Raw genomic sequence first — 21,256 nt, 5'->3', positions numbered from 1 at the left:
CTGTGTGAGCACCTGTGGGTGTCAGGTTTACTCTGCCCGCTGTGCACCTGGATTTCTGTTTATGATGGCTGAAGAGGTCCTGCTGGTATGAAGTCAGTCAGTCACTTCAAAAATGTGTCTAGCACATGCAAGTTTCTAACCTTTAAGTAACTAAGAAATCTAAAGTCAAAGGTTCGTTTTATATCCTGCAAACTCTGCTGTCGACAGAATATTCAAGTAAGTAAAACCTCTCCCTCGTTTTGTCACTTTTTGTAATGTTTTACAACTTGTCTTATATTTTTCATTCCTGATTGTATTGACGCCGTCTCCAGTACATGTTCCAGGATGTAAGATGAACAACAAATGTATTATCATTTTTGATCTACAATTGAAAAGATGATGTATTGTGAAAAACCAAAGGGGAAAACATTTATTTGATCACCTTTTATACCCTATAACTACATACATAACTACAGCATTCACAGCTAACATTAACATAAGCTAGGAGTGAAGACTTAGTAACCAGAAGTACTGGTAGTATTATAAAATGTTAAAGGCAAACATTTCAAATGTGAAGTTCGCCAGTCATTTAATCACTAGCTAACATTATATTAGCTTGAAGGTGGTTTAATGCTCACAGTAGCGGTTGTGTAACTGTAGCTAAGTTAGCAAATATGTTGTTTAACTTCAAAATATGGCCTGCTATCCCATGGATATGTGAATTGACAATTATTTTCTGATACCCTATATTAATACGACTAACAACCTGCAATGCGGTAGTAAAACATTACACCTGCATTTGAGCATATCTCCAAAGTGTAATGTTCAAGGAAAGTGGTGAAAATGGTAAATTGGCCTTCATGACACCAATCAGAAAGGTGAACACTGTCATGAGGCAACACATTTTTTAGGCAAAGGCACGCACACACACACACACACACACACACACACACACACACACACACACACACACACACACACACACACACACACACACACACACACACACACACACACACACACACACACACACACACACACACACACACACACACACACACACACACACACACACACACACACACACACACACACACACACACACACACACCAATTGACAGGGTCACATATGGGATGTGCTCCTAAAGTTGGTGTCATTTTACAAAAGTAAATATAAGCCAGTGTCAGGACCCTTAATAGCGTAACAACAGTCCTTCAGCTCTACTTTCCTTTAAGCACTTTCTCTCTGCCTCTACCCCTCTTTATTCCCCACTCATCCAGCCCTCTTGTAATCCCTGATCTCCCATTACCCAATCTTCTCTGCATCTCCTCTCCAGCTCCAGCAGTTTTCTGACAAGGCCCAGTCGACTTCCAGACAAAACCCATTCCCCACCATATTGAAAATCCCCCCTCTTCCTTTCCTCCTGACACAGTATGATTAATCATTCCATTAACTGATCCACTGTCTCTGGATTGTTGCGCTTATGATACGACCTCAACTGCTCCCCCGAGAGACATCCAATCTTCAGGCCATCGTCCAAAACTCTCAAGCAAGCTCCACTCGTCTTTGTTCACTACACGCCTAAAACAGCTGTCATCCAATGTGGATTTGACTGTCTGTCACTGAATCTGCCCAAGGGTGAGGAAACAGAGTGAAAGAATGGAACCGGTTCGGAAAAACTTGAAAATAGTGAAAGTTTTAAAAGAAAACGTAAAGTTAGATCATAGTAGAGGAAAGAGTGGTCAAATATCTACAAAAGGAAAATACATCATGTAGAAAGTAAAAGGTATAAGTCAAGAGATTGAGAACAAACACGGCTTGAAAGGAAAACTTAATAATAATGAATACAGTGAGTAAATACTTCTCTGCTGGTTTTACAATTGATATTTATTGAAACAAAGTAGAGCACTGAGCCAGTTTGTAAAAAGTAACAAAATATCCGCTATAACACATTAACAAAGCTCAAAGTTCATTGAGAAGCTTATAAATATACATATATGGATTGGTAGGAATAGTCTGTCTATTAATCACAGGGATAGTGAGCAGTCAACTGAGTGGTACTGGAAATCTGTGATGATGATCAAATCTGAATATTTGTGATACTTTTATATATAAGAATACATGTGTGTAACAGTAAAGATGAACAAGAGTGAGAAGAAGGAACCTGTGTTTCCAAACAATAAGGTGCATTTCCCTTTAGAAAAACCGTGAAGAGCCGCATGAGTGAGAACACCGTTTTAAAAAAAGTGATTTGAAAACTTATCCGACTAAATATGGATCTATGGTGGAGATGATGCCATTCTGTTAAAGATCTGCCTTAAAGAAACTAAATACAGTTTACTGATTGGTTGATAGTCATAGTATATACACGGAACATGAAATATTTCACCACGGTAACCACAACATTGCCCATATATTCAAACCATGTTATGTATTGTAAAATAAAGTTAAAATGGATAATCTGAATAAAAAAATGGAAAGAATTTAGGCTATAGTTAAGATATAGTATCTGATGAACTGTAGTAAAAAACAGCTGAACAGACACATACAGACAGGTTTAAGCCTCTGTATCAAAGTGCATAATGGTTGAGGGCTTGTTGCAGCACCTGGGGGACTCTAAGGCTTCTGGGACAGCTTAATAAATGCTCCAAACCCCAAAACAGCCTGTATATTGTACCCATTGTACTCCAAGGACTCGTACCATAGAACAGTTGTCCTTTTTTTCTACGTGCGGTGTGGGGACAAGCAGAGTTCAGTGAGGATGTCAGGGCTGGTTTGGGAGCGGGCCTTTGTAAAAAAACATTCATACACCACAGTACACAGGCCTCTCAACACAGTCATTCTCAGACAACAATCCAAGACCTCTTGGTCAACTTTGCCACATAATCAAACAAAATGGGGAGCACAGTCCAATTTCGCAATCAGTATGACCCATTTGACAAGAAAATTGGTATTTTTTTGGAGTTAAAAAAGGGTGGAGGATGAGGGACGATTTCCAGCCCGTTTAAGGCACTTGAAGGGGGTTAAAATTGGCTGGTGATGTTTGGGCCAAAATAGAACATAACAATCTCAAAATAAATATTTCACGATACTCTCAGTTTCTGAACACACAAACATTTTTTTAAAGAAAAAGAGTCTTTTTGCAATGGCATAATTGTTTTAACTCTATAAATATAATTTATATAGTTTCTTTCTTCCATTCTCTCTGTTTTCAACTCCTTTATCTCCGCTGCTCGTGGATACACACAGATGTATGCCCATCATCTGCAAACAAACACACACAGGCAACACTCCTCTCCTCACTTGCAAACGAATTGGTCTACGATTTTGGTGCAGCGTTTGCACTTGACGTAGCAGCACCAGTGGAACTTGCAATGGCAGCGCTCCACTATCTGGGCCTTGTACTGGTCGTAGCCGCGGCCGCAGCACATCAGCTCGCACCCATCCATACCCTCCGAGGTCTTGTTGCAAAGGCGTCCCACAGTGCCCAGGGAGCCCGTGCTTTGGTTCTTCAGGCAGTAGTCTGGACTGGACTCGATGTACACCAGGTCGTGGCTGGTGGGGGCGTTGAACTTGCTGTGCATCTGCACCATCTTCCCACGTGTGTTGAGCTTCATGGCGGCAGCGCTGTCGTACTTTTCCTTCAACGTTTCACCCACTTTGCGGAAGTCTGCCAGCTGTAGCCAACAGGTCTTCAAGCTACAGGAGCCTGACACCCCGTGGCACTTGCAGGATACGTGGGCAAGGTCGGACACAGTCTGAACAGAAGTGAAAATAACTTTGTTAAGAATCTACATAAAAAACTTGAGGAGCTTATATTTTCAGGAAAACTGCAGAAAAATGTCCAGGTGATGCATGCTTAATGTACCTAACACAACATGTCTAAATAAATAGTTGCACAATGTGCTGTTAATGATCTCAAGGCATAGCCTTGCCATGAAGAGCTGAATGATCCTGTCCATATCTCCAGTGGTGCATTGAATAAAACCTTGTCCACTCATTTGTCCTAGTTGAAAGGGAACATCATGGCAACAGATATCTGGCATTACATATTTTCTTTTGAGGTTGTTTCAAGATGTTTGGAGAGAGGGAAAAAAAGCCCAGATCTGCCTCCAATGACTCCATCTCCCTCCAGATCAAAGCCTTGTGAGGGAGGAGCACCCAGAGCTGTTACACACATGATCAGCAGAGACCTGTCTGATTGACCTGGATTATCTCACATCCAATGCTTCTTGCTATTTTTTAAAATCATGGGTTAGTCTCGTTCTAGGGGCCTGCAGTTTGTAATTCTCTGCTTGCTTCTTATGTGATAACATCCTAAACCATATCTGTGTTTTTTATGCGAGAGCACATGCACATAAGAACCTGCGTCTTACCCTCCGTCCTGCCTCGTTATTGTGAAGATTCATCAGCAGCCTTGCGCTCTCGTACGAGCCCTTTGGATAGCTCTTCTCCCTCTCCCGTGCGTCAACAAACTCCTTGGAGAATCTGTAGCCGTAGTTGAGGTTGTCTCCGCAGCCGCCCCACAGCCAGTCTCTCGGCAGGTCTTTTGGGCGAGCTGCACGGCTGCACCCACAGCTGGAGAGCTCCCCCTCTCTGCAAGCACGGCTCACCGCGTTTACAACCCCTGCTGCGCTGATGGCATAAGTGAACGCCGTTTCTCGACTGCCTGCAGACACAAACAGGAACATCAAGAATCAGTTAAATGGAAAGTGTCAAAATGCACTGCTTCCACTTTTGTACATTATACTGTATGTGATTTTATTTTATACTGACTTTATGTCACTGTCATTTAGCTTCAAGTATCTGTATACTGTTATGATATATGATGTCATATGACAGCACAAACCATACATGTAAGATTACAGAGCAGTCCAGCCAAGTGCTTCAGACTCCTCATCAACCAACACGTTGAGCGGTGGAATCTGGTTTGCTGTTATTGGGCTTCAGCCAGAGAGAAGACAGCGCCCTCCAGTGACCGATAGCCTTCTTAACAAGCGAGCTTTAATTTCACCCAAATTGAAAGTGACAACAGCTCTTTTGCTTCATCCGTCATGACTGAGTGATTCTGGAGCCATTGCTCATTAACTCCCACTGTTTCAACCCTCAATGTTTCCTCTACAGAGACAAGAGGTTTGGGGCCATATTAAATATAAAAAAAATAAAAAATACAAGTTTGCAGTTTTCTGCCATCATTAAATTCTGGATCCATTCCTACCGCCATACTTAGCCACAGACTAGAAGAGGAGATAACTAAAGAAGAAACAGCTGTCCTAACTAAAGAATGCACAGCTCATATACATGCTGGGTCAAACGTTTAGAGAGCTGTAATGACAATAACAGACAGACAGAGAATCGGAGATGAGGGAGGACAAATAAAAGACGACTGAAGAGATAAGTCAAGAAAAAGGCATTAAAGAAAAGAGGGAGGAAAATGGAAAAGTGAGACATAAGCATGCCCTTGGTAGCACAAAAAACAGTGAAAGGCAATGATGGAGAAGAAAAAAAAAAGAAGTTAAAGAAACCTTCTGGAAGGTCAGAAAGATATTCAGGTGGGAAACTCGAGCAGGAGCAGAGGTGATCAGAGAGAGGGAGAGAGTGGGATTTATGAGACTAGTACCATTTTTAATCCTGCCTGAGGATATTGGTCTAATAGTGGACCTGTAGACAGACAACCTGTCACACTGCTGCCTCCCTTCTCCTGTTCCCCATCCCCCGAGCTCGCCAAGTTAGGCAGGAGAGACAGTCTGACCTAAACCACAGCAGAACCTCCCAGAGCTCAGTTTTAAATCACAAGCAGTCTAGGCTAGCAGGAAGACGGACAGTCGGACAGACTTTCAGATAGACAGCTATAGAGGGGAGGACATGTTTATTTGGCCCAGAGTTGGCTGAGAGAGGAGAGATGTTGGGGAGGGGAGAAGAGGAATGGGAGAACAGAGGCTGATGAGGATTCTATGAAGACTGATCTGTGGAGGGGGAATCAGCAGCGCCAGAGACACAGGCAACAGGAAAAGTGTGAAGACAAAGTAACGCATGTGTTATCACAAAATGTAATACACAGTAGGCTACTTAGTAACGTATACTTAGGGTCCATTCACCGAAAAATGACTTCAGTTGCTTGGAGCATGACATAAAAACCCTCTCTTTCTGAAGGCAGTATCCTATACTTCCTTATTTTTACACCTCTGTTGGATCAGTTTTCAGCTGAACTACCCTCCACCAAAAACAAAAATTACTTTGTGGAAAAAATGACAGTAGTACCCAGGGATATAGGAACAGTATTTCTAGAAATGCAAATTATTGCTGAGTGCACTGAAAGTTTTTTTCTACCGAGTTCGCCGCAAAGAATCATCGACAATCATACTGTCAAGACTGTACCATGATGTAAAAAAAAAAAAAGATTTACAAATTTTTTGAAGAAATAAGATTGGGAGTCAATTAATTCACATGATTCTATTATTACAGTTCTCTGAAAATAAAATAGGTAAATATCAGTTTTTCGTTATTCTTTATTAAAAAAGTAAGTCATACTTTTTAATTTCCAGACTGTATACTTATTGATTAAAAATGCATATTATGTCCCTTAATCAAAGTGACACTGATTATATCTGTACCAAAATACCTTTTTGAAACTTCAGTTTGAAATAAAGGATTTTAAAACAAATCACAAATCAAATAAATACATGTTCAACACATATATTTCTTTAAAGAAAGCAGAGGTGCAGCCTGTGTTTCTGGAATTTATGCATAGAAAGCAGTTTTCTCAACTTTGTGTCAGCTAATATAAGCTTTCACATTTGGGAATAGTTTGGTCATTACAACTGACTCTAGAGTTACTCATCAGCCCACATCGCTAAAACACCACTAAACATAATCTCTATGGTTCTGTACTCATTTGTTGTTCATGTTATTAATATGTTTTGGGTATCTCCAGCTTCTAGGCATGGCGCTGTTTCACATGCTGCATCATTTCACTGTACAAAGTTAATTTTCTAGAACATTCTTGTTTAAAAAAAAACTCTCTTTTACACTATTTAAGACGAGAGAAAAATATGAAGTAAGGCTGTGCAATATGTCGCATTGAAGGCAGCGAGCAGCGTTGAACTGCTAGTCTAACATCGATGATTTTAAATGTATTTTAAATATGTAAAAAAAAATCCATTTTTTTTAATAAGTTTCACTATTCGTGTCTTGCAATATTTTCTCACTGTTTTTGTCATGCCCGTTAGCAGCTCACCGCGCTGTTTCTTTTACCTTGACGATTTTCAGCAAACCAAAATTCTCAATAGAACACCTATTGAGAGTGCTTTTGAGAATTAAAGAGGCAATTCAAAGTTTGTCACTATGAAGCAAATCTGGTTTTTACTCTGCTGTAATCACAACAGTCTATAGATTCTTTGTAATTCACCTGGAAAGTAATGATCAATGCAGGGAAAACCACCTTTACATTGGCCCCTGACGGAAGGACTCGCATCCCAAGAAACTAAATATCATGTCAGATGAATGGGTCCAAAAGAGGGTTTTGTTTTTAAGAGGGGATTGTAAAGCTCGTGAACTTCCTATAAGAGATTTAAGCTCTTTGTGGACTCACACAATTGCATACACAGACAGTGTAATCACTGACAAGGTGATATATTGGTGCATACGCTCACTGCACTCCCATTACTTTTAAATATAGAGCAGCTACAGTCCAACTCCAGTTTGTTCATCTGTGTGTGTGTGTGTGTGTGTGTGTGTGTGTGTGTGTGTGTGTGTGTGTGTGTGTGTGTGTTAAGGGAGATTAGGTTGTCTCCCATTCATCGGGGGAAAGGCAGACTATCTGCCTCCCTCCTGCTGCATGTTGGGAGCTGGTTGAGCAGGCCAAAGCCACATGTGATTTATCCAGCAACCTCACCCACCAACTATTCCCTCCACACAGCTGCTGAGAATCAGCAGCTCTATACATTTCACACACACACACACACACACACACACACACACACACTCCTTCAAAAACACACAATAAGGGTCAGTGCATCAGAGAGGGAGAATCAAGAAAGAAGAGACTAAATGTAGGTCATTTTATGCATCAGTTGCCCATTTCTCACCTATTTGCATGACCCGTCCAAACACAGAGGAGTTGTCCACCGTACTGCAGTTCCAGCGCCGATGTCTGAACTGGTACTGGCACTCTCTGATGCCGGTCTTGGCACCCTCACCAATGTACTGCATGTGGTCTTGGTAGAGCTGGCACAGCTTCTTCTGGCCCTGAGACAGGCCCAGCAGCTGGCTGCACAGAGGCTGGGCACCGATGATGTAGGCCTCTGGGATCAGTAAAGGGTTCATGGCCAAAGACCTGGATGAGAGAAGAAGACATAATAATTCAGTTGTTTTTACTTATTTGCCATTATGAGGAAAATGTATGTAATGTATTCAGGACAGATTTACAGTAAACAGCAGATTTCAGTTCAATACTTTCTCTCCCCTTTGGGTGAGTTTAAGTTTATCAAAGAAATGAGGGGACATTAATTATTGAGAGAACTGTAGCATGCTGTTGCAGCCATATTCTATATCTGGGAAAGAACTTACACGAAATAGAAGCATAAATAAAATAAAAAAAGAGGAGTCAGAGAGAAAAAACAGGCGAAAATGGCGGACATTTGAAGGGGAGTAGAGAATAAAGAGGGCATAAAGTAAAAGCTGCTTGTTCGAGAGAAAATTTGACACACATTTGTATTCAGTGGCAGCCGTTTTTTTTTTTTTTTGCTTGTGACTCTTCATTTCAGGTTGCATAATTTTCACAAACCAAAGAATGATTCATCTGATATTCCAATTTTCCCTTTTTAAGTATGAAAAAAAAAAAACACGCTATGTAACGAGCAAAGCAAAGAGAAAAGAAAACTGAAAATCATCATTTTATGCAGCAGAGGAGTTTTTTCTGCTTCATTTTAGTGTGATAATAATCTAAAAGAACCCTTTAGATTTATTTTCTGATCCCTTTAGAACAACATATGGCTGACTGAATACATACTATCCATGTGAAGAGTTTTTTTTTTTAATTTTGAAGCTGCTGAAGTACATTTCGTGATCTCTCGCAAACTCAATTTTATACACCTTTAGTGGAAAACTCTGCACTTATAAATTGTATGTTTTTTAGATGACTACATTGGGAACATTATGATAATTTAATCTACAATAACGGCTCTTTTACATTTTTTGTTAGAGAAGAGTAACGGACAGGAAAACAAAAAAAAAAAAGCGAGGGATTGGAGCGCTCTATGAGCATCTGGTTCCCAGCCACAGGACAATTAGAGCAGCCCATCTCTGAGCCCAAAGAGAAAGACAATTAGCCTCCAGTGAAACCTGATCGACTGGGGAAACTCAGCAGCCAGGGAACATACACAGAACACATACAACATAAACATAGAAGTACACAGAAGAAGAAAAAAGTGGACATACACATATTCAGTGCGCTCCAACACACTTTCAGACGCACACATACAGTCAGCCGGCCTGCTGCGCCGACTCTCTAAATCATTCACACCTGTGTGTCCTCTCGGAGAGGAAACTGAAAGACACACACAGTTTGGGCTCCAAACTTTCCAAAGGGTCTGCGGTAATGTATGAGTCCTGAGCTGGGGTTGGTAATCCAACACTTTATTTGAACTTTAATGTAGTCGCCCACTAAGCTAAGCCCATTTAAACATGTTTATCTGTATAAATCCTCTTCAATTTAATTGTATAAATTATTATTTTCATGTAAATAAGACCACCGCCGCATGATGTCAGCACTGCTTTCATCTGCTCATTTCAAGTAAATACGATTTCTTACAGAGAAAGCATAAGCTTCCTGTATATGCTCCATGTTCTTAGACACACAATTATAAACAAGGGCAAAATTAGACACAAACACAAACATGAAGGAAGAAGTTGTGATTTGCTTTAAGTAATGCTCCTATAATGACTGGTAAACAGTATTTTCCCCTATCAGAAGTACTCTGTGTGTTTAAAGGCAGCAAATATAGACCTTTTAAAATAGCATGCGGGATGTGTGTCTATGCACACTAACACACACACACACACACACTGTAAACACTTACATTGAGTCACACACAGTGTTTGTGTTTGCAGATATTTTAAAACATAGGTTCAAACCTCTTCATTCTATGTTTTCTATGATATTCATGATTTTGGTTTGGCAATATGTGAATTATGAAAATAAGGTCTTCCTGGGAAGTGTATGTGCTACAGTCAGCCTGTTGTCTTACTGTGTATGTGGTGCTAATGTGGCTGTTGCAAACACACACTAAAAAAGTTTGAAATTGACCCTGAAACTAAAAAGATCAATGTAACAGACATTTGTACATTAAAAAAATCAACTGTATTCTAAAATTCTGGCTTTTAATGATATATTCTATATGTAAAATATTCCAAATGAGACTCAGCTGTGAAAGTTACAAGCAAGAAATTCCCTTTTAAAGCTGATAATTTCCACTGGCACAAGTATACACAAATACTACCACACAAAAAGAAACGGTTTACAAGTGAAGAGAAAATGTATGCATACCACCATGAGTTGGCCTCCACCACCACCTGCATCAGGAGCGTGAGTAGTGTGAGCGCAAATACACAATTTCTGGAGTCCAACACGCTGCCAAAGGGCCAGCTAACCGGTCGACGCACACAGCCCAGTCCAAGGTTCATACTGCCGTAGATCTGAAGGAGGACAGAGGGTAAAATGAATGTCAGTCTGCATGATTAGATGTTTGTCTTGCACACAGTTAATTGTGCTCAATACAGAAAATGACAGACAGATGTCAGTGATTTTCAAATGTATGAAAGGAAATCAGAAAAAAATATGTCTGCATTTCTGCACACTGTTTTTACATGCACAGAGCGCTGTGCTTGTGTGTGATGGGAGCCCTGAGGCCATCAGTGCTTGCAGTGTAGAGCAGAGCGGTGACTTGGCAGCAGGTCTGAGTGTGAATCACAGCAGACTGATAGACGTGCAGCCAGAGAAGACACAATGACCATGAAACCCCATCTAGACACATTCCTGACAGTCCACTTTATTCAGAGAAAGAAACACACAAAGGACAAGACACACTGACAGGCATGCCTTGGGCAGTGTGTGTCTTACTTTCTTACTTATTCTTAACCTACAGATTCACTGTTCATGAAAGTCAAAACCAAATTGTCCAGGCAGGTGGGGGCATAAAATAAAATTATTTTTAAGGTTTTTATTTCATACTTGTCCATCCAAGGCAGGCCTAATTTGATTTTTTATTCGATTGTTTCCCATTCTAATTTGATCAAAAATAAACTCCCTTGGGAAAATTAACATTGCAGTAAAAATTGTTAAAACGTGTGTTTATAAGTAAAAGGACATAAAATTAAAATATAAACAATGTTTGAAATTGATAATTATGAATTTTTTTTTTTTTAACATCCTTTTGTAATGCATGAAGACAACGCAATATACATGGTTTTACGCTGATAATGACATTTGTATAATTTGTCATAAGTTTTTAAATATTGTGACTCGGACTGAAAGCAGCCACGTCAGCGGATGACAGTCTTGGGCCTGGTTACAATATAACTCCTTTTGCCTAAAAACACAAGGAACCCAAAATAAAAAACAATTAATTATTATCTGCAGACAAATGCGTGGCTTCAGTAATACAGTTTGGCTGCTTTGTTGAGCTAAAATGAGTAAAATAAATACCTTTTAAATCTAAGACGCGGTGTGCCAGCTGTGTGTGGATGTTGGGACTGAGGGCAGCTCTAATTTGTCACGCTGTGTTATTTTCCAGGTTTGAGTCGTGCAGACCTGGGCTTGCCTAATACTCATTAGAGACAGAGCCAAGTTCACCATCACTCAGCCAGCACACACACACACACACACACACACACACACACACACTCACTCACGCACGAGCATGTACTTCATTATGTTGTTTTTTTTTTTTTTTTTTTTACAGGAGTTGTGTTGAAGGCTTTTCCTCTCCTCTCTCAGTTCTTTCACATAAATTAAATTATAAATCCACAGAGGGCGGCGGCTTGACGCCGATTTTAAACTGACTAATTGATGCTGTCACATTTGCCAGCAAAACGATTTAATATTACACTTTAATTTATAGATAATTGTGCTCTACAAATAAATATTATTTTTTGCACCAGATAGAACATTTCATTGGGAGTAATTCAACAGCGGCAGTGACAGTTTTTTTTTTTTTTCCCCCTGGATAGTTAAATTTACTTTAATTATACCACAGGTGCGCGCAATTATCTGACATTCCACTACTCAGTCTCAGCCAATCAGAGCACAGAACGGCAATTATTCGTTTCAAGAGCTGAAGGCTTTTCAACGTTTTTAGTTTGAATGTTTTTAATAAGTCTCAACACGGCCAATTTCATTGACTGTATCTATGAAACAATACTTTTAACTGTATTTGTTTCTCTCTCATTTCTTTTTTTATTTTATACATTTCTGCACTTGGTCTCATAGCTGCATAAATCCTGCGCTCTGTGACCCCTGGTACCACCCGAGAGACATTCGTCTGAATTAAAAGATTGACAATAACCTGGATGATTTTTTTTTTTGTAGGTAGAAAAACTGCGAGAATTCCAGTAAGAGAAACTGCCGCAAAGATGATGAAACATCTCATAAACTGTTGAAATTGATCATATATAGTAGGAGGCCTTTTAAGGGTCATATGAACAAAAATCTGTTCCAATTAAACATGACAAATTAATTGGTAGTTTTTTTTAGAGAAAACTGTAGCCTATTTAAACTGTTAAAATGTGTGTTCAAACTTGTCCTTTTCCTACTTTCTTTAATTCTTGATGTAATCTCGCCAACTATCTGAAATACTATTCAAATTAAATAACTTAGCATTTAACTATTTAAACAAAACAAGATTGTAAACACCAGAAGAGCAAGGCATTGGGCTAAAATAAGTGTCAAATTGTGACCTTTTATTTTTTTGACTACATGACTTGGCAAAATGTGGTGAACATATCTACAGTGTAGTTACAGTCTGACATTCCTTGTTTGGTGTCTTGCAATGGATTCCACTTTTTTAAGTAGTTATAAATGTTTGGGGTTGGAAGATTGTAGGCCCATCTTTAAAAAACTATAGTGCTATTTCTCGTACTAAATGGCATCGGTATTAACGGACTTCTTGTTGAAATTGTATCAGCATTAAATAGCGCAGGGTGAGGGGGTCTCTCAATAATCTGCCTGCCCTGTTGTTTCAAAAACCAGGAGAGGGAGCCAGGTACAAGGATTTAATGAGGAGAACCAACACAAAGGACATTGCCTGACATAAATTGGGACCATAAACAATGGAACGGAAAAGCAGAGCATGTTTATCTCATTTATTTGTATCAAAGCGTCAATATTTATATTTTCGTTATATTAATTATCTCAGCAGATGGGAAAATGTGGGTCACAGGAAGTTGGGGAAGCATATTTCACACATCACATCTGTCAAAACTTATGTTCACATCATGAACCTGTATCAGTCAACATCCCACTGAAAGGAGCTTTTTCCACCCTTTAAAGTAAAGTGCATGGATGGAAAAGTGAAAGAGGCAGCAGAGCTGTAAGCTACTCACCAGGGAGCACAGCCCGTCAGAGGTTGTAATCCACTTTCTGCAGACGATATCAGACCAATAATCCCAGTGCAGGCCAGGTGGAATTAATATTTCCCTTTCCGCTGCAGTACAGACACGTTTAGTCAATTTATCCGGATTTTTTCTGGGAAAGTTCTTGGTTTGGGGTGAGAACTTTAAAGCTGAAAGTTCTTCAGGTTTGATGTTTGGTGAACTATCAGTTACTGCGCTCCGTGCGCACAAACACTTCAGAGGGCTTGTAAGAAGCAGTGGGATGTTAAAAAAATGTCCAAAAGCTGTGCAAGAAAATGATCAGTCCCCGAAGTGAATCAGTGCGTGACTTTACGGTGAACTTTAACAAATAAAACTATCTACGGCAAGCCAAAAAGGCAGCGGCGGAAACGTCAGATGTTGATTCACTTCAAATTCAAAGCGGCCTACTTTATAGTCCCTATCCTAATTAAATTGTTCCAAAATATAGATAGACTGTGTCAAACCGAAAGCATGGGAAATCGTGCTCTGAACATTAGCCTAAATCCAGCCACTAACACGCTCAGGTCATTGCGCGTTTTACCTGCGGAAAGCTCCACACGGTGATCCTCGCCACAAACGACTCGTCAATTTACCTTCCATTCTGTGCAAAAACGACTTTGACAATTCCTCTGCTCGACTTTAAAGTCCTCACATGCAAAAACAATAAGTCATCCGCCTCGCAAAAGAAGAAAAAACAGATGCCACATTTAATCGGCTCCAGACAGTACGCTCCCCCCAAAAAAAACTTTCCGCGCGGACTATCTCCAAACAGTGCGGCTTGGCGAGCGCGCGCGGTGCCAGGGGGAGGAAAAGAGCACAGCGTGCGAACAACAGCGGCTTTGCCCAGGCTCCGATCCTGTCGTCCTCCCACACCGCGTGTGTGTGTGTGTCTCTGTGTGCTGAGGTGAAGAAAAGTATCGCAGATTCTCCCTCCCTCTCTTCTTTTCTCTCTCTCTCTCTCACCTGCTTCACTCGCCTCCTCACACAAACTAATAAACTGTAGCATGGATGCGCAGCGCTAACCCTTGAGTTGGCGCATGCGCCTTACATTTCTCCTCAAATCCCCCTTTTTCTCCTCAATTCACCAACTTCGAAGAGGCAAGGAATTTGAGTGTAGGTAAAATTGTGAAAGGGAGGGAAGTGCGGAACAGGCTGTAACAAAACAAGCGTCTCTGTTACCTAAAATAAACTTATAAAGCACCCGAGGCTATTACCCTATTCATACCAGAGCAGAGTTAGGATTTTCACTCGCAGCAGATCGAGTTACCGCTCAAAAAATCAAGACAAGCAGGTCCGTACCGTGAGCACTGACTTCTCTCATCACCTGAAGACCTTTGAGTATTACAGTCATTACGGTAATTATTATTTTATGGTACATTATCTCAAAACATACTGGAGGAGTCCGCCCGCTCAGTTCAATAATTTTTAAAGATGAGTGTCAGAGTGCAAAGTGTGTAATGGTTTCACATGTGTCACTGTACATTTCTCAGTCTGTACAAACCGAAGGCATTCAAAGGTGAAAGCTGTGTTACTTTCTATTGCCCTAGACAGAATTTCATGTGGATTGAGGAAATAGAGAAAGAACAACATTCAGTAAAGAAAGTAAAACAATGCTTAAATTAATTGAATGGGGCAGTCACCTGGAGGTCTGGCTGCATGCCTAAATAAAGAGTTGCCTCAGGTGACATAGCGAAGAGAAATAAAGGAGGAAATAAATTCATCCAGACATTTTTATTATGTTGATCATATTGTAGCCTCAGTCTCAGGCTGTAGGTCTGCAATGGTGTTATAATTTGAAATGAGTTTGAGTCCTCTAAATCTTTAAATGAAGGGGAAAATCAGTATCCATCAGAAATGATGTAATGGTTAACAGTTTATATGGTCTACAGCATGTGGATGGTGACCCTAAAATTCGTTTTTTTTTATAAATAAAAAATGTATACTGGAAGCTTCGTTTTAATATATTATGATATGGCTTTAGGAAAATCAATAAAAACAGCTGTTCCTAGCCCTACAATTTTTTAAGGTAAGACTAATCATGTGACTGTGAATATCTGTGGCGGAATTGAGTGTGAAGTGCCTGCAAATCGTGCAAGAGGTTCATTCCCAGCTAATGTTACCATGGTGGATGCTGGAGGCAGCGACTACGTCAAAGAGCACTTAAAACATGCTCAGCCACATTTCTGATCCCTCTGTACGCCTCCCTCGTCCTTACCCCTCCCTCCTTCTTCTCCTCCATCCCCCCCACGTTCCCTTAGGAAGAAAACTGGGCAACATCTGGCTGAGTTTATGAGCGAAAGAGAGAGAGAATTGGTAGACCATGAAAACTGGGGAGAATTTTTTTCTTGGGCAGTGCAGGAGTCTATTGTTGTAGTTGCCATTAGCGGCAGTGAAACTTTAATCTTGTGAAAATACCCATTGTTGCATAAAGAAATTTGACCAATAACACTGCCGATGTCAATGTTCAAATTATTGTCTTTTTGATAAAACACATGTTGCAGTTCTTGTGAAAACAACTTTTATTCAAACAGAAACGAGCTGACCGCTGCAGAACACTGTGGAAGAAGTCAAGGCTGTTAACCCCGCAGTCATGAGAGTGTCATGAAACCACACACACACACACACACACACACACACACACACTGTACAAAAACTGTACATGTTAGGTTAGGGCCACATGGAAACATTGTTGAAATGTTTCAGTTAAATGAAAACACAACAATACTGTACCTTATAAGTGTCACCTCAGGTCAATCTTCAGTACAGTGCTTTAAAATGCAAGTCACTTCATTATAAACAGATTAGCCACTCAAATTCACAGGAACAATAAATAGACAATATAATACATCATCGTCAGCATAAGAAGTCACACACAGCTAAAAAAAAAAAAAAAAAAAAGAAGAAGAGTGGCACTCGAGACTGTTAGAGTAGAAAAGCAAACAGAACATGATATTGGTTCATTAAACAAATGCACAGCAGGCTAAAAGAACACAAGGAGAAACGTAAAAACAGACTTTTCTTACAGTAAGCTGGCTGATTTCGAGGTCAGCTGAGTTTCCGTCCATTTTAATAAAGGTCCTGATGTTTTTTTTAGAGAAGATGTAAGCTGAGCCTCAAACTGTTTTTTGTGGGGCATCTTAAAGCCCAAATTCACTTTTCTTGTTGATCTCTCCGCAGGAACTGGGAGACCGTCAGTTGACTGAATAGTCCAAACAATTCAGACGCAGTCCCATTGCAGTAATTTGTTTCAGCAGACAGGGTTGTCTCCTTTGGCACGGTACATTGAGAAGGTCTCTGTGGATTGTAGATTTTGAGGTCCATGTTGTGATATTTACAGCAGTTCACTGTTTAGCTGCAGATGTAAACACATTCATGCCATCATAAACCAGTCCAGGATTGGCATGGGTTTACGGTTAGTTCCACTGGCTCAGCTTAGCCACACTGGTAGTCGACAGCGGTGGAGTGATTGTCGCTTGATATGGAGCCAGAACTCTGTAGCACTGCAGTACTGTAAATGAATCCAGCTCCCAGTCTATTGAAAACATGCAGGGAAATGAAGGCAGTGGACCGCTTGCCAATACCTTGAAGCTCCACGCTGATGACTGATGCTCTGCTGAGGGACATTCACCCACAATGGGCTTAAGTACTCAGAGAGCCAATGTGTTTGTCAGTGAAGGAGACATTCATTGGTAAGATGGAGAATTTGTGACTGGCTATACTTGACCACATTACATTGAAATGCTGGGTCCTGGAGGATGTGTATATCAGTTTATATATAGTCTGATTGCCAAGATGGTGGGGAGATTTGGGCTGCTTGACTGTGTGCACTTGAGTTCGTAGCTGTTGAACATCTTGGTACCTGGCTCTACAAGCAGCTGTGGAGAGAAACATTGAGAAAAAAATGTCAGTATGGCAACCACAAAGAATGAAAAACAAAGGGATTTGAAGATGCATCATTTAACCAAGGGTCTTAAGTTGTTTTTAATTTCCTCTGTCGTCTCATAAAAGGTTACATCATATGAATACATTTTTTAGTAATGGACAAATCTCAGAACACTCAGGTCCAGAGTAGATATTTAGTTTTCTTTGCCTTAGGTTGATCATTTTCCTCCTCTAGCTCTTTGGCAAGCCTCCAGAGCTTCTTAAGAATGCCCTAAATGCAGCTGGAAGCAGCCCAAACATCAAGTGCTCATTAATAAAGAGAAAAAAAAAAATCTATCGGAATGTGTCTTTTATTCAGGCTGCACAACAGTCAGCAACTACTCACTCCTGCAGGTTAGGTTAGGGGGAAAAAAAAAGGAAACAATGATGTATGTCTAGCTTGCTGGGGGCGCCTCATTGGCTGAGCAAACAGGCCCCAAAATAACTACCAATCACTGAAGACGTTATCATCAGTCACCCAGAGAGGTTCATAGTAAAGGAACTTAAATAAAAAAACACTATGTTGGGGGACCAGAGTAAATCACAGGTAAAGTTGGGGAATAAGTTGTGGAGAGATGATTTGACCCGCTACAACTTTATCATAAGGGGATTAGACATACTTCATTTATGGTTGCATCTTACTTTAGAATGTGTTGTGTATAAAGAGGAATGTCAAATTGGTTTGTCCAGTTGTGCAGAGCTGCTCACACTCTTCCTGTCTCACTCTGATTGGCTGCCATGCAGAGAGGGATCATCCATTACAGCTATGAGTAAATAAACATGCACAGCAATTATAGTGCCAGTGCCATCATTTGTTATGCAACACAGGGCGTGAATGTGTACATGTGACCAAATCCAAATCGCATGGACGCAATTGTGTGTGTGAATTTGTGCATGTGTGTGAGGACGCCATTCTCAGGTTTCTTCGCCGTCGTCTGCACTTTAATAAATGATTTGGGGGGGCCAGAGAATCAACAAATATGGCCCCCGGCAGGGCGTAATGGAGTGCATGACCTGCCTGTGGATGTGTTTGAAGAGTGCTCCTCTTTCTTCTCTGTCAACACCTCACTACCTCCACACAACAGACGCATTCACTACACAAACTCACGTGTGACGCCTGTGTTCTTGTTGTTAATGAGGAAGTGTGTGTCACTTTATGCAGTCACGAATGTGTGTACGCTTATCAGCCTGTGATTATTTTTTAATGTCAGCATGTTGTGACAAGAGTGTTAAAATCAAATGGAATCTTGTGTGCCTGAGTGTAAGTCCTGCATTTGTGACCATGATTATGCCCGCTTTAGAAACATGTGACAAAGAAAAGCATATTATGTTCGCCAGTAAAGCTACAACTGCGTTCCAGATAATTTATTGAGCTCAAATGGCTCCGACAGGCTGCTTTAAATCTTTTCAGTCCAAAGGTCGTTGTCCATAATTTTCTGCATCATCAGCTGCTAAAGACTAAATGAAAAAAAAAAAAAAACAGTTGTATTCATACTGCAGTGCACAAAAGAACAGTTTTACAAGTTATAGCACTTCACTGTTCTGTAACTGATTAACAGAAAATGTTGAAATATGTACAGCAAGATTGAAAGCAACTGAAATCAAACCCTGTTGTTGTGCTGACAATTCCTTTATATGACTCATTCTAGTTGACATTTTTCCAGTGTTGGAATGATGTTTAATATAAAATTCCTGCTTACAATTTTTCTTTAGCCAACAGCACACGAGAAAGGAGATTTGACACAAAGTCTTAAACACACATGGAGGTTTCATTTATCACACAGACAGTGACCATGTGCAGCCGTTTGGCTGTAGTAAGACTGTATGGTTAGGAATGTAGGAATATATTTCACTGTAATACTTAAATCACAACCCGAATCTTCACAGGAACAACTACTAATAAAACATACAAGATCACTTGAAACTCCAGCTTCAGACCAGATGCAACCCTCCTGTTATCATGTGGAGCCACTTCACTTGAAGTAGGTTCACTGGCAGGGAAAAAAAAGCCCCTTTGCTAATGGACTTTTTCACATAGATGCATGTATGCACATACATATAACTGTTTCTCCTGAGTGTTTTTCACATTAAGATATTGTGCATTACCATATTAAATCCAAACATGCTGCCATATGAAAGCCTAAAATCAAATTTCAAATTATAATTTCCCTCTCTCGTGCAGCACCCAGCCATCATCTCCTTCCAACTCCAATCAGCCATTCCTATCTGCTACTCCCTGCGTAACCCCCGTTCTCCTCCCCACTCCTCCACTCTCAGTGTGCTTGATGGTGGGACTGGACAGGGTGAGCACTTTCTCATATTAATACTAGTTGAGCCTGCGTCTGGAGACAGGAAATGATTGACTTATCAAAATTTGCAAAGGACCTCTGCAAAAACAGAGGTCTAGTTGAGGTGAATTAAATCATTTATTCTCCCTGGTAGGCTTGTGTTTTGTAACGTGTTCAATATGTGACAAGCATCGTGAATCTTTGTACACAAAATATCAGGTCAAAGTAGAAAGATAATCTTAATGAGCCTGTAAGGTGTCTATTTTGTTGGTCCACCTGTATTTCTTCCAAAACTTTGACTTTGTCATTCTGTCTAAGTCACAGGGATTGGATGTCAAGCCTGAGAGTCTGGATGTGAGCAGCTGAAGCCCTTCTTTTCTTTAAGTGCTACTAATATAAACTGCCTGTTAAACGGATGCAGAGTTTTTGGACCACCAGTGGTAAAGTGCTGCTCTTTCACTTGGAATTACCCCTGTGGTTGGTGTCTTTTCACTCCTACAGAAAAAAGAAAAACACACCAAATTGAATTACCAGTACAACGATTGGTACACCACACCCCCACCGACCCAACCTTACCTGGCCTCACCACACTCCACCAAGAGGAGAGATGTAAAACAAGCCATTTTGTGGTATGAAGGGGCAGACATTGGGTTCAAATGCAGGAAGAGAGAAGTGACAGTAGCGACATGGCTGGCCTTCTCACTGTTTTGTCTAAACCGTAATACGTCTTTGTTTTTGTTGAGATTTTTTGTGATTGCAAGCCTAGAATGTGACTACATAAAAATATTGTGTATTTGATAAAAATAGTGTATTTAACCTCTAAAAAAGTCATATGATAAGCAAATTTGATTAATATCTTTTAAAATAAATATCACACAGAACGCTTCCCTCATCACATGCCTGAATTATTGAATGCAATGAGTGGATGAAATGCTGATTTAAAACCTAACTGACAGTAAACAACAAATCATGCAGCCATTTTATTGCTCTACAGCAAGGTAGCATCTTACAGAACACATGATCAAAATATATATACAATTTTAAAATGAACTAGTCCCAGGTTAGAAATTCCCATTTGCTAAGAACTCAGATTGCATATTGATGGGTAAAAAAGTTCAGTGGGCACAACCCTATTCAATCATTTGAAATAGATGTTGGAGACCTTTAAAAAGTAAAAGATACATTAAGCCATACAAAGGAGCAAGAACATCTTCGCTGCAACAATTGCTTCAAGAGCCCGCTCTTTCTTCCTCACTTTTTCCCTTTTCCCCTTTCGCTTTCTTTTTTTTTTCCCCTCTACCTGACTTTTACAACTTCCTCCTGGTTGGGGCTGCAGCTCTAACCCAAACAAAACTCCATTTTTTAGTTATTGGCCCTCATGGCATGTAATGGAGAATCAAGCTAATTATCCCTACAGCTGTTTTCACTTGCTTTTTAT

General features: G+C 40.2%; 2 protein-coding genes and 1 long non-coding RNA gene across 10 annotated transcripts in view; 1 reads left to right on the top strand and 2 right to left on the bottom strand.

Annotated features, from left to right (window-relative positions):
• Positions 1-1,849: 1,849 nt before the first annotated feature.
• wnt5a (wingless-type MMTV integration site family, member 5a) lies at positions 1,850-14,609 on the bottom strand. 2 transcript variants are annotated; one of them, XM_065961266.1, is made up of 5 exons: positions 13,580-14,609; positions 10,527-10,675; positions 8,068-8,315; positions 4,357-4,649; positions 1,850-3,738 (listed from the first exon to the last, which is right to left on the bottom strand). In XM_065961266.1, exons 2-5 carry the CDS (start codon positions 10,661-10,663, stop codon positions 3,280-3,282), a joined length of 1,137 nt encoding a protein of 378 aa, XP_065817338.1. In that variant the 5' UTR covers positions 10,664-10,675; positions 13,580-14,609; the 3' UTR covers positions 1,850-3,279. The 2 variants fall into 2 exon arrangements, with proteins under 2 accessions (XP_065817338.1, XP_020512516.1); XM_020656860.3 differs by lacking the exon at positions 13,580-14,609 and adding an exon at positions 11,685-11,844.
• An 81-nt stretch (positions 14,610-14,690) lies between these two features.
• LOC136181068 (uncharacterized) lies at positions 14,691-20,705 on the top strand. The gene is made up of 2 exons (XR_010667524.1): positions 14,691-14,964; positions 19,713-20,705. It is a non-coding gene; the product is annotated as an uncharacterized lncRNA (long non-coding RNA).
• LOC109996130 (ERC protein 2) overlaps positions 16,111-21,256 on the bottom strand; it is a 150,289-nt gene continuing 145,143 nt past the window's right edge. For all 7 annotated transcript variants that reach the window (XM_065961255.1, XM_065961260.1, XM_065961259.1 and 4 more), the window contains one exon: positions 16,111-17,484. The gene's annotated coding sequence lies outside the window, so the exon portion shown is untranslated. The remainder of the gene's footprint in view (positions 17,485-21,256) is intronic.

The sequence above is a fragment of the Labrus bergylta genome, chromosome 12 (assembly GCF_963930695.1).
Source record: "Labrus bergylta chromosome 12, fLabBer1.1, whole genome shotgun sequence".
NCBI lineage: Eukaryota > Metazoa > Chordata > Actinopteri > Labriformes > Labridae > Labrus > Labrus bergylta.
Note: the sequence above shows the minus strand (reverse complement) of the source record. Positions and strands in the feature narration are given on the sequence as shown.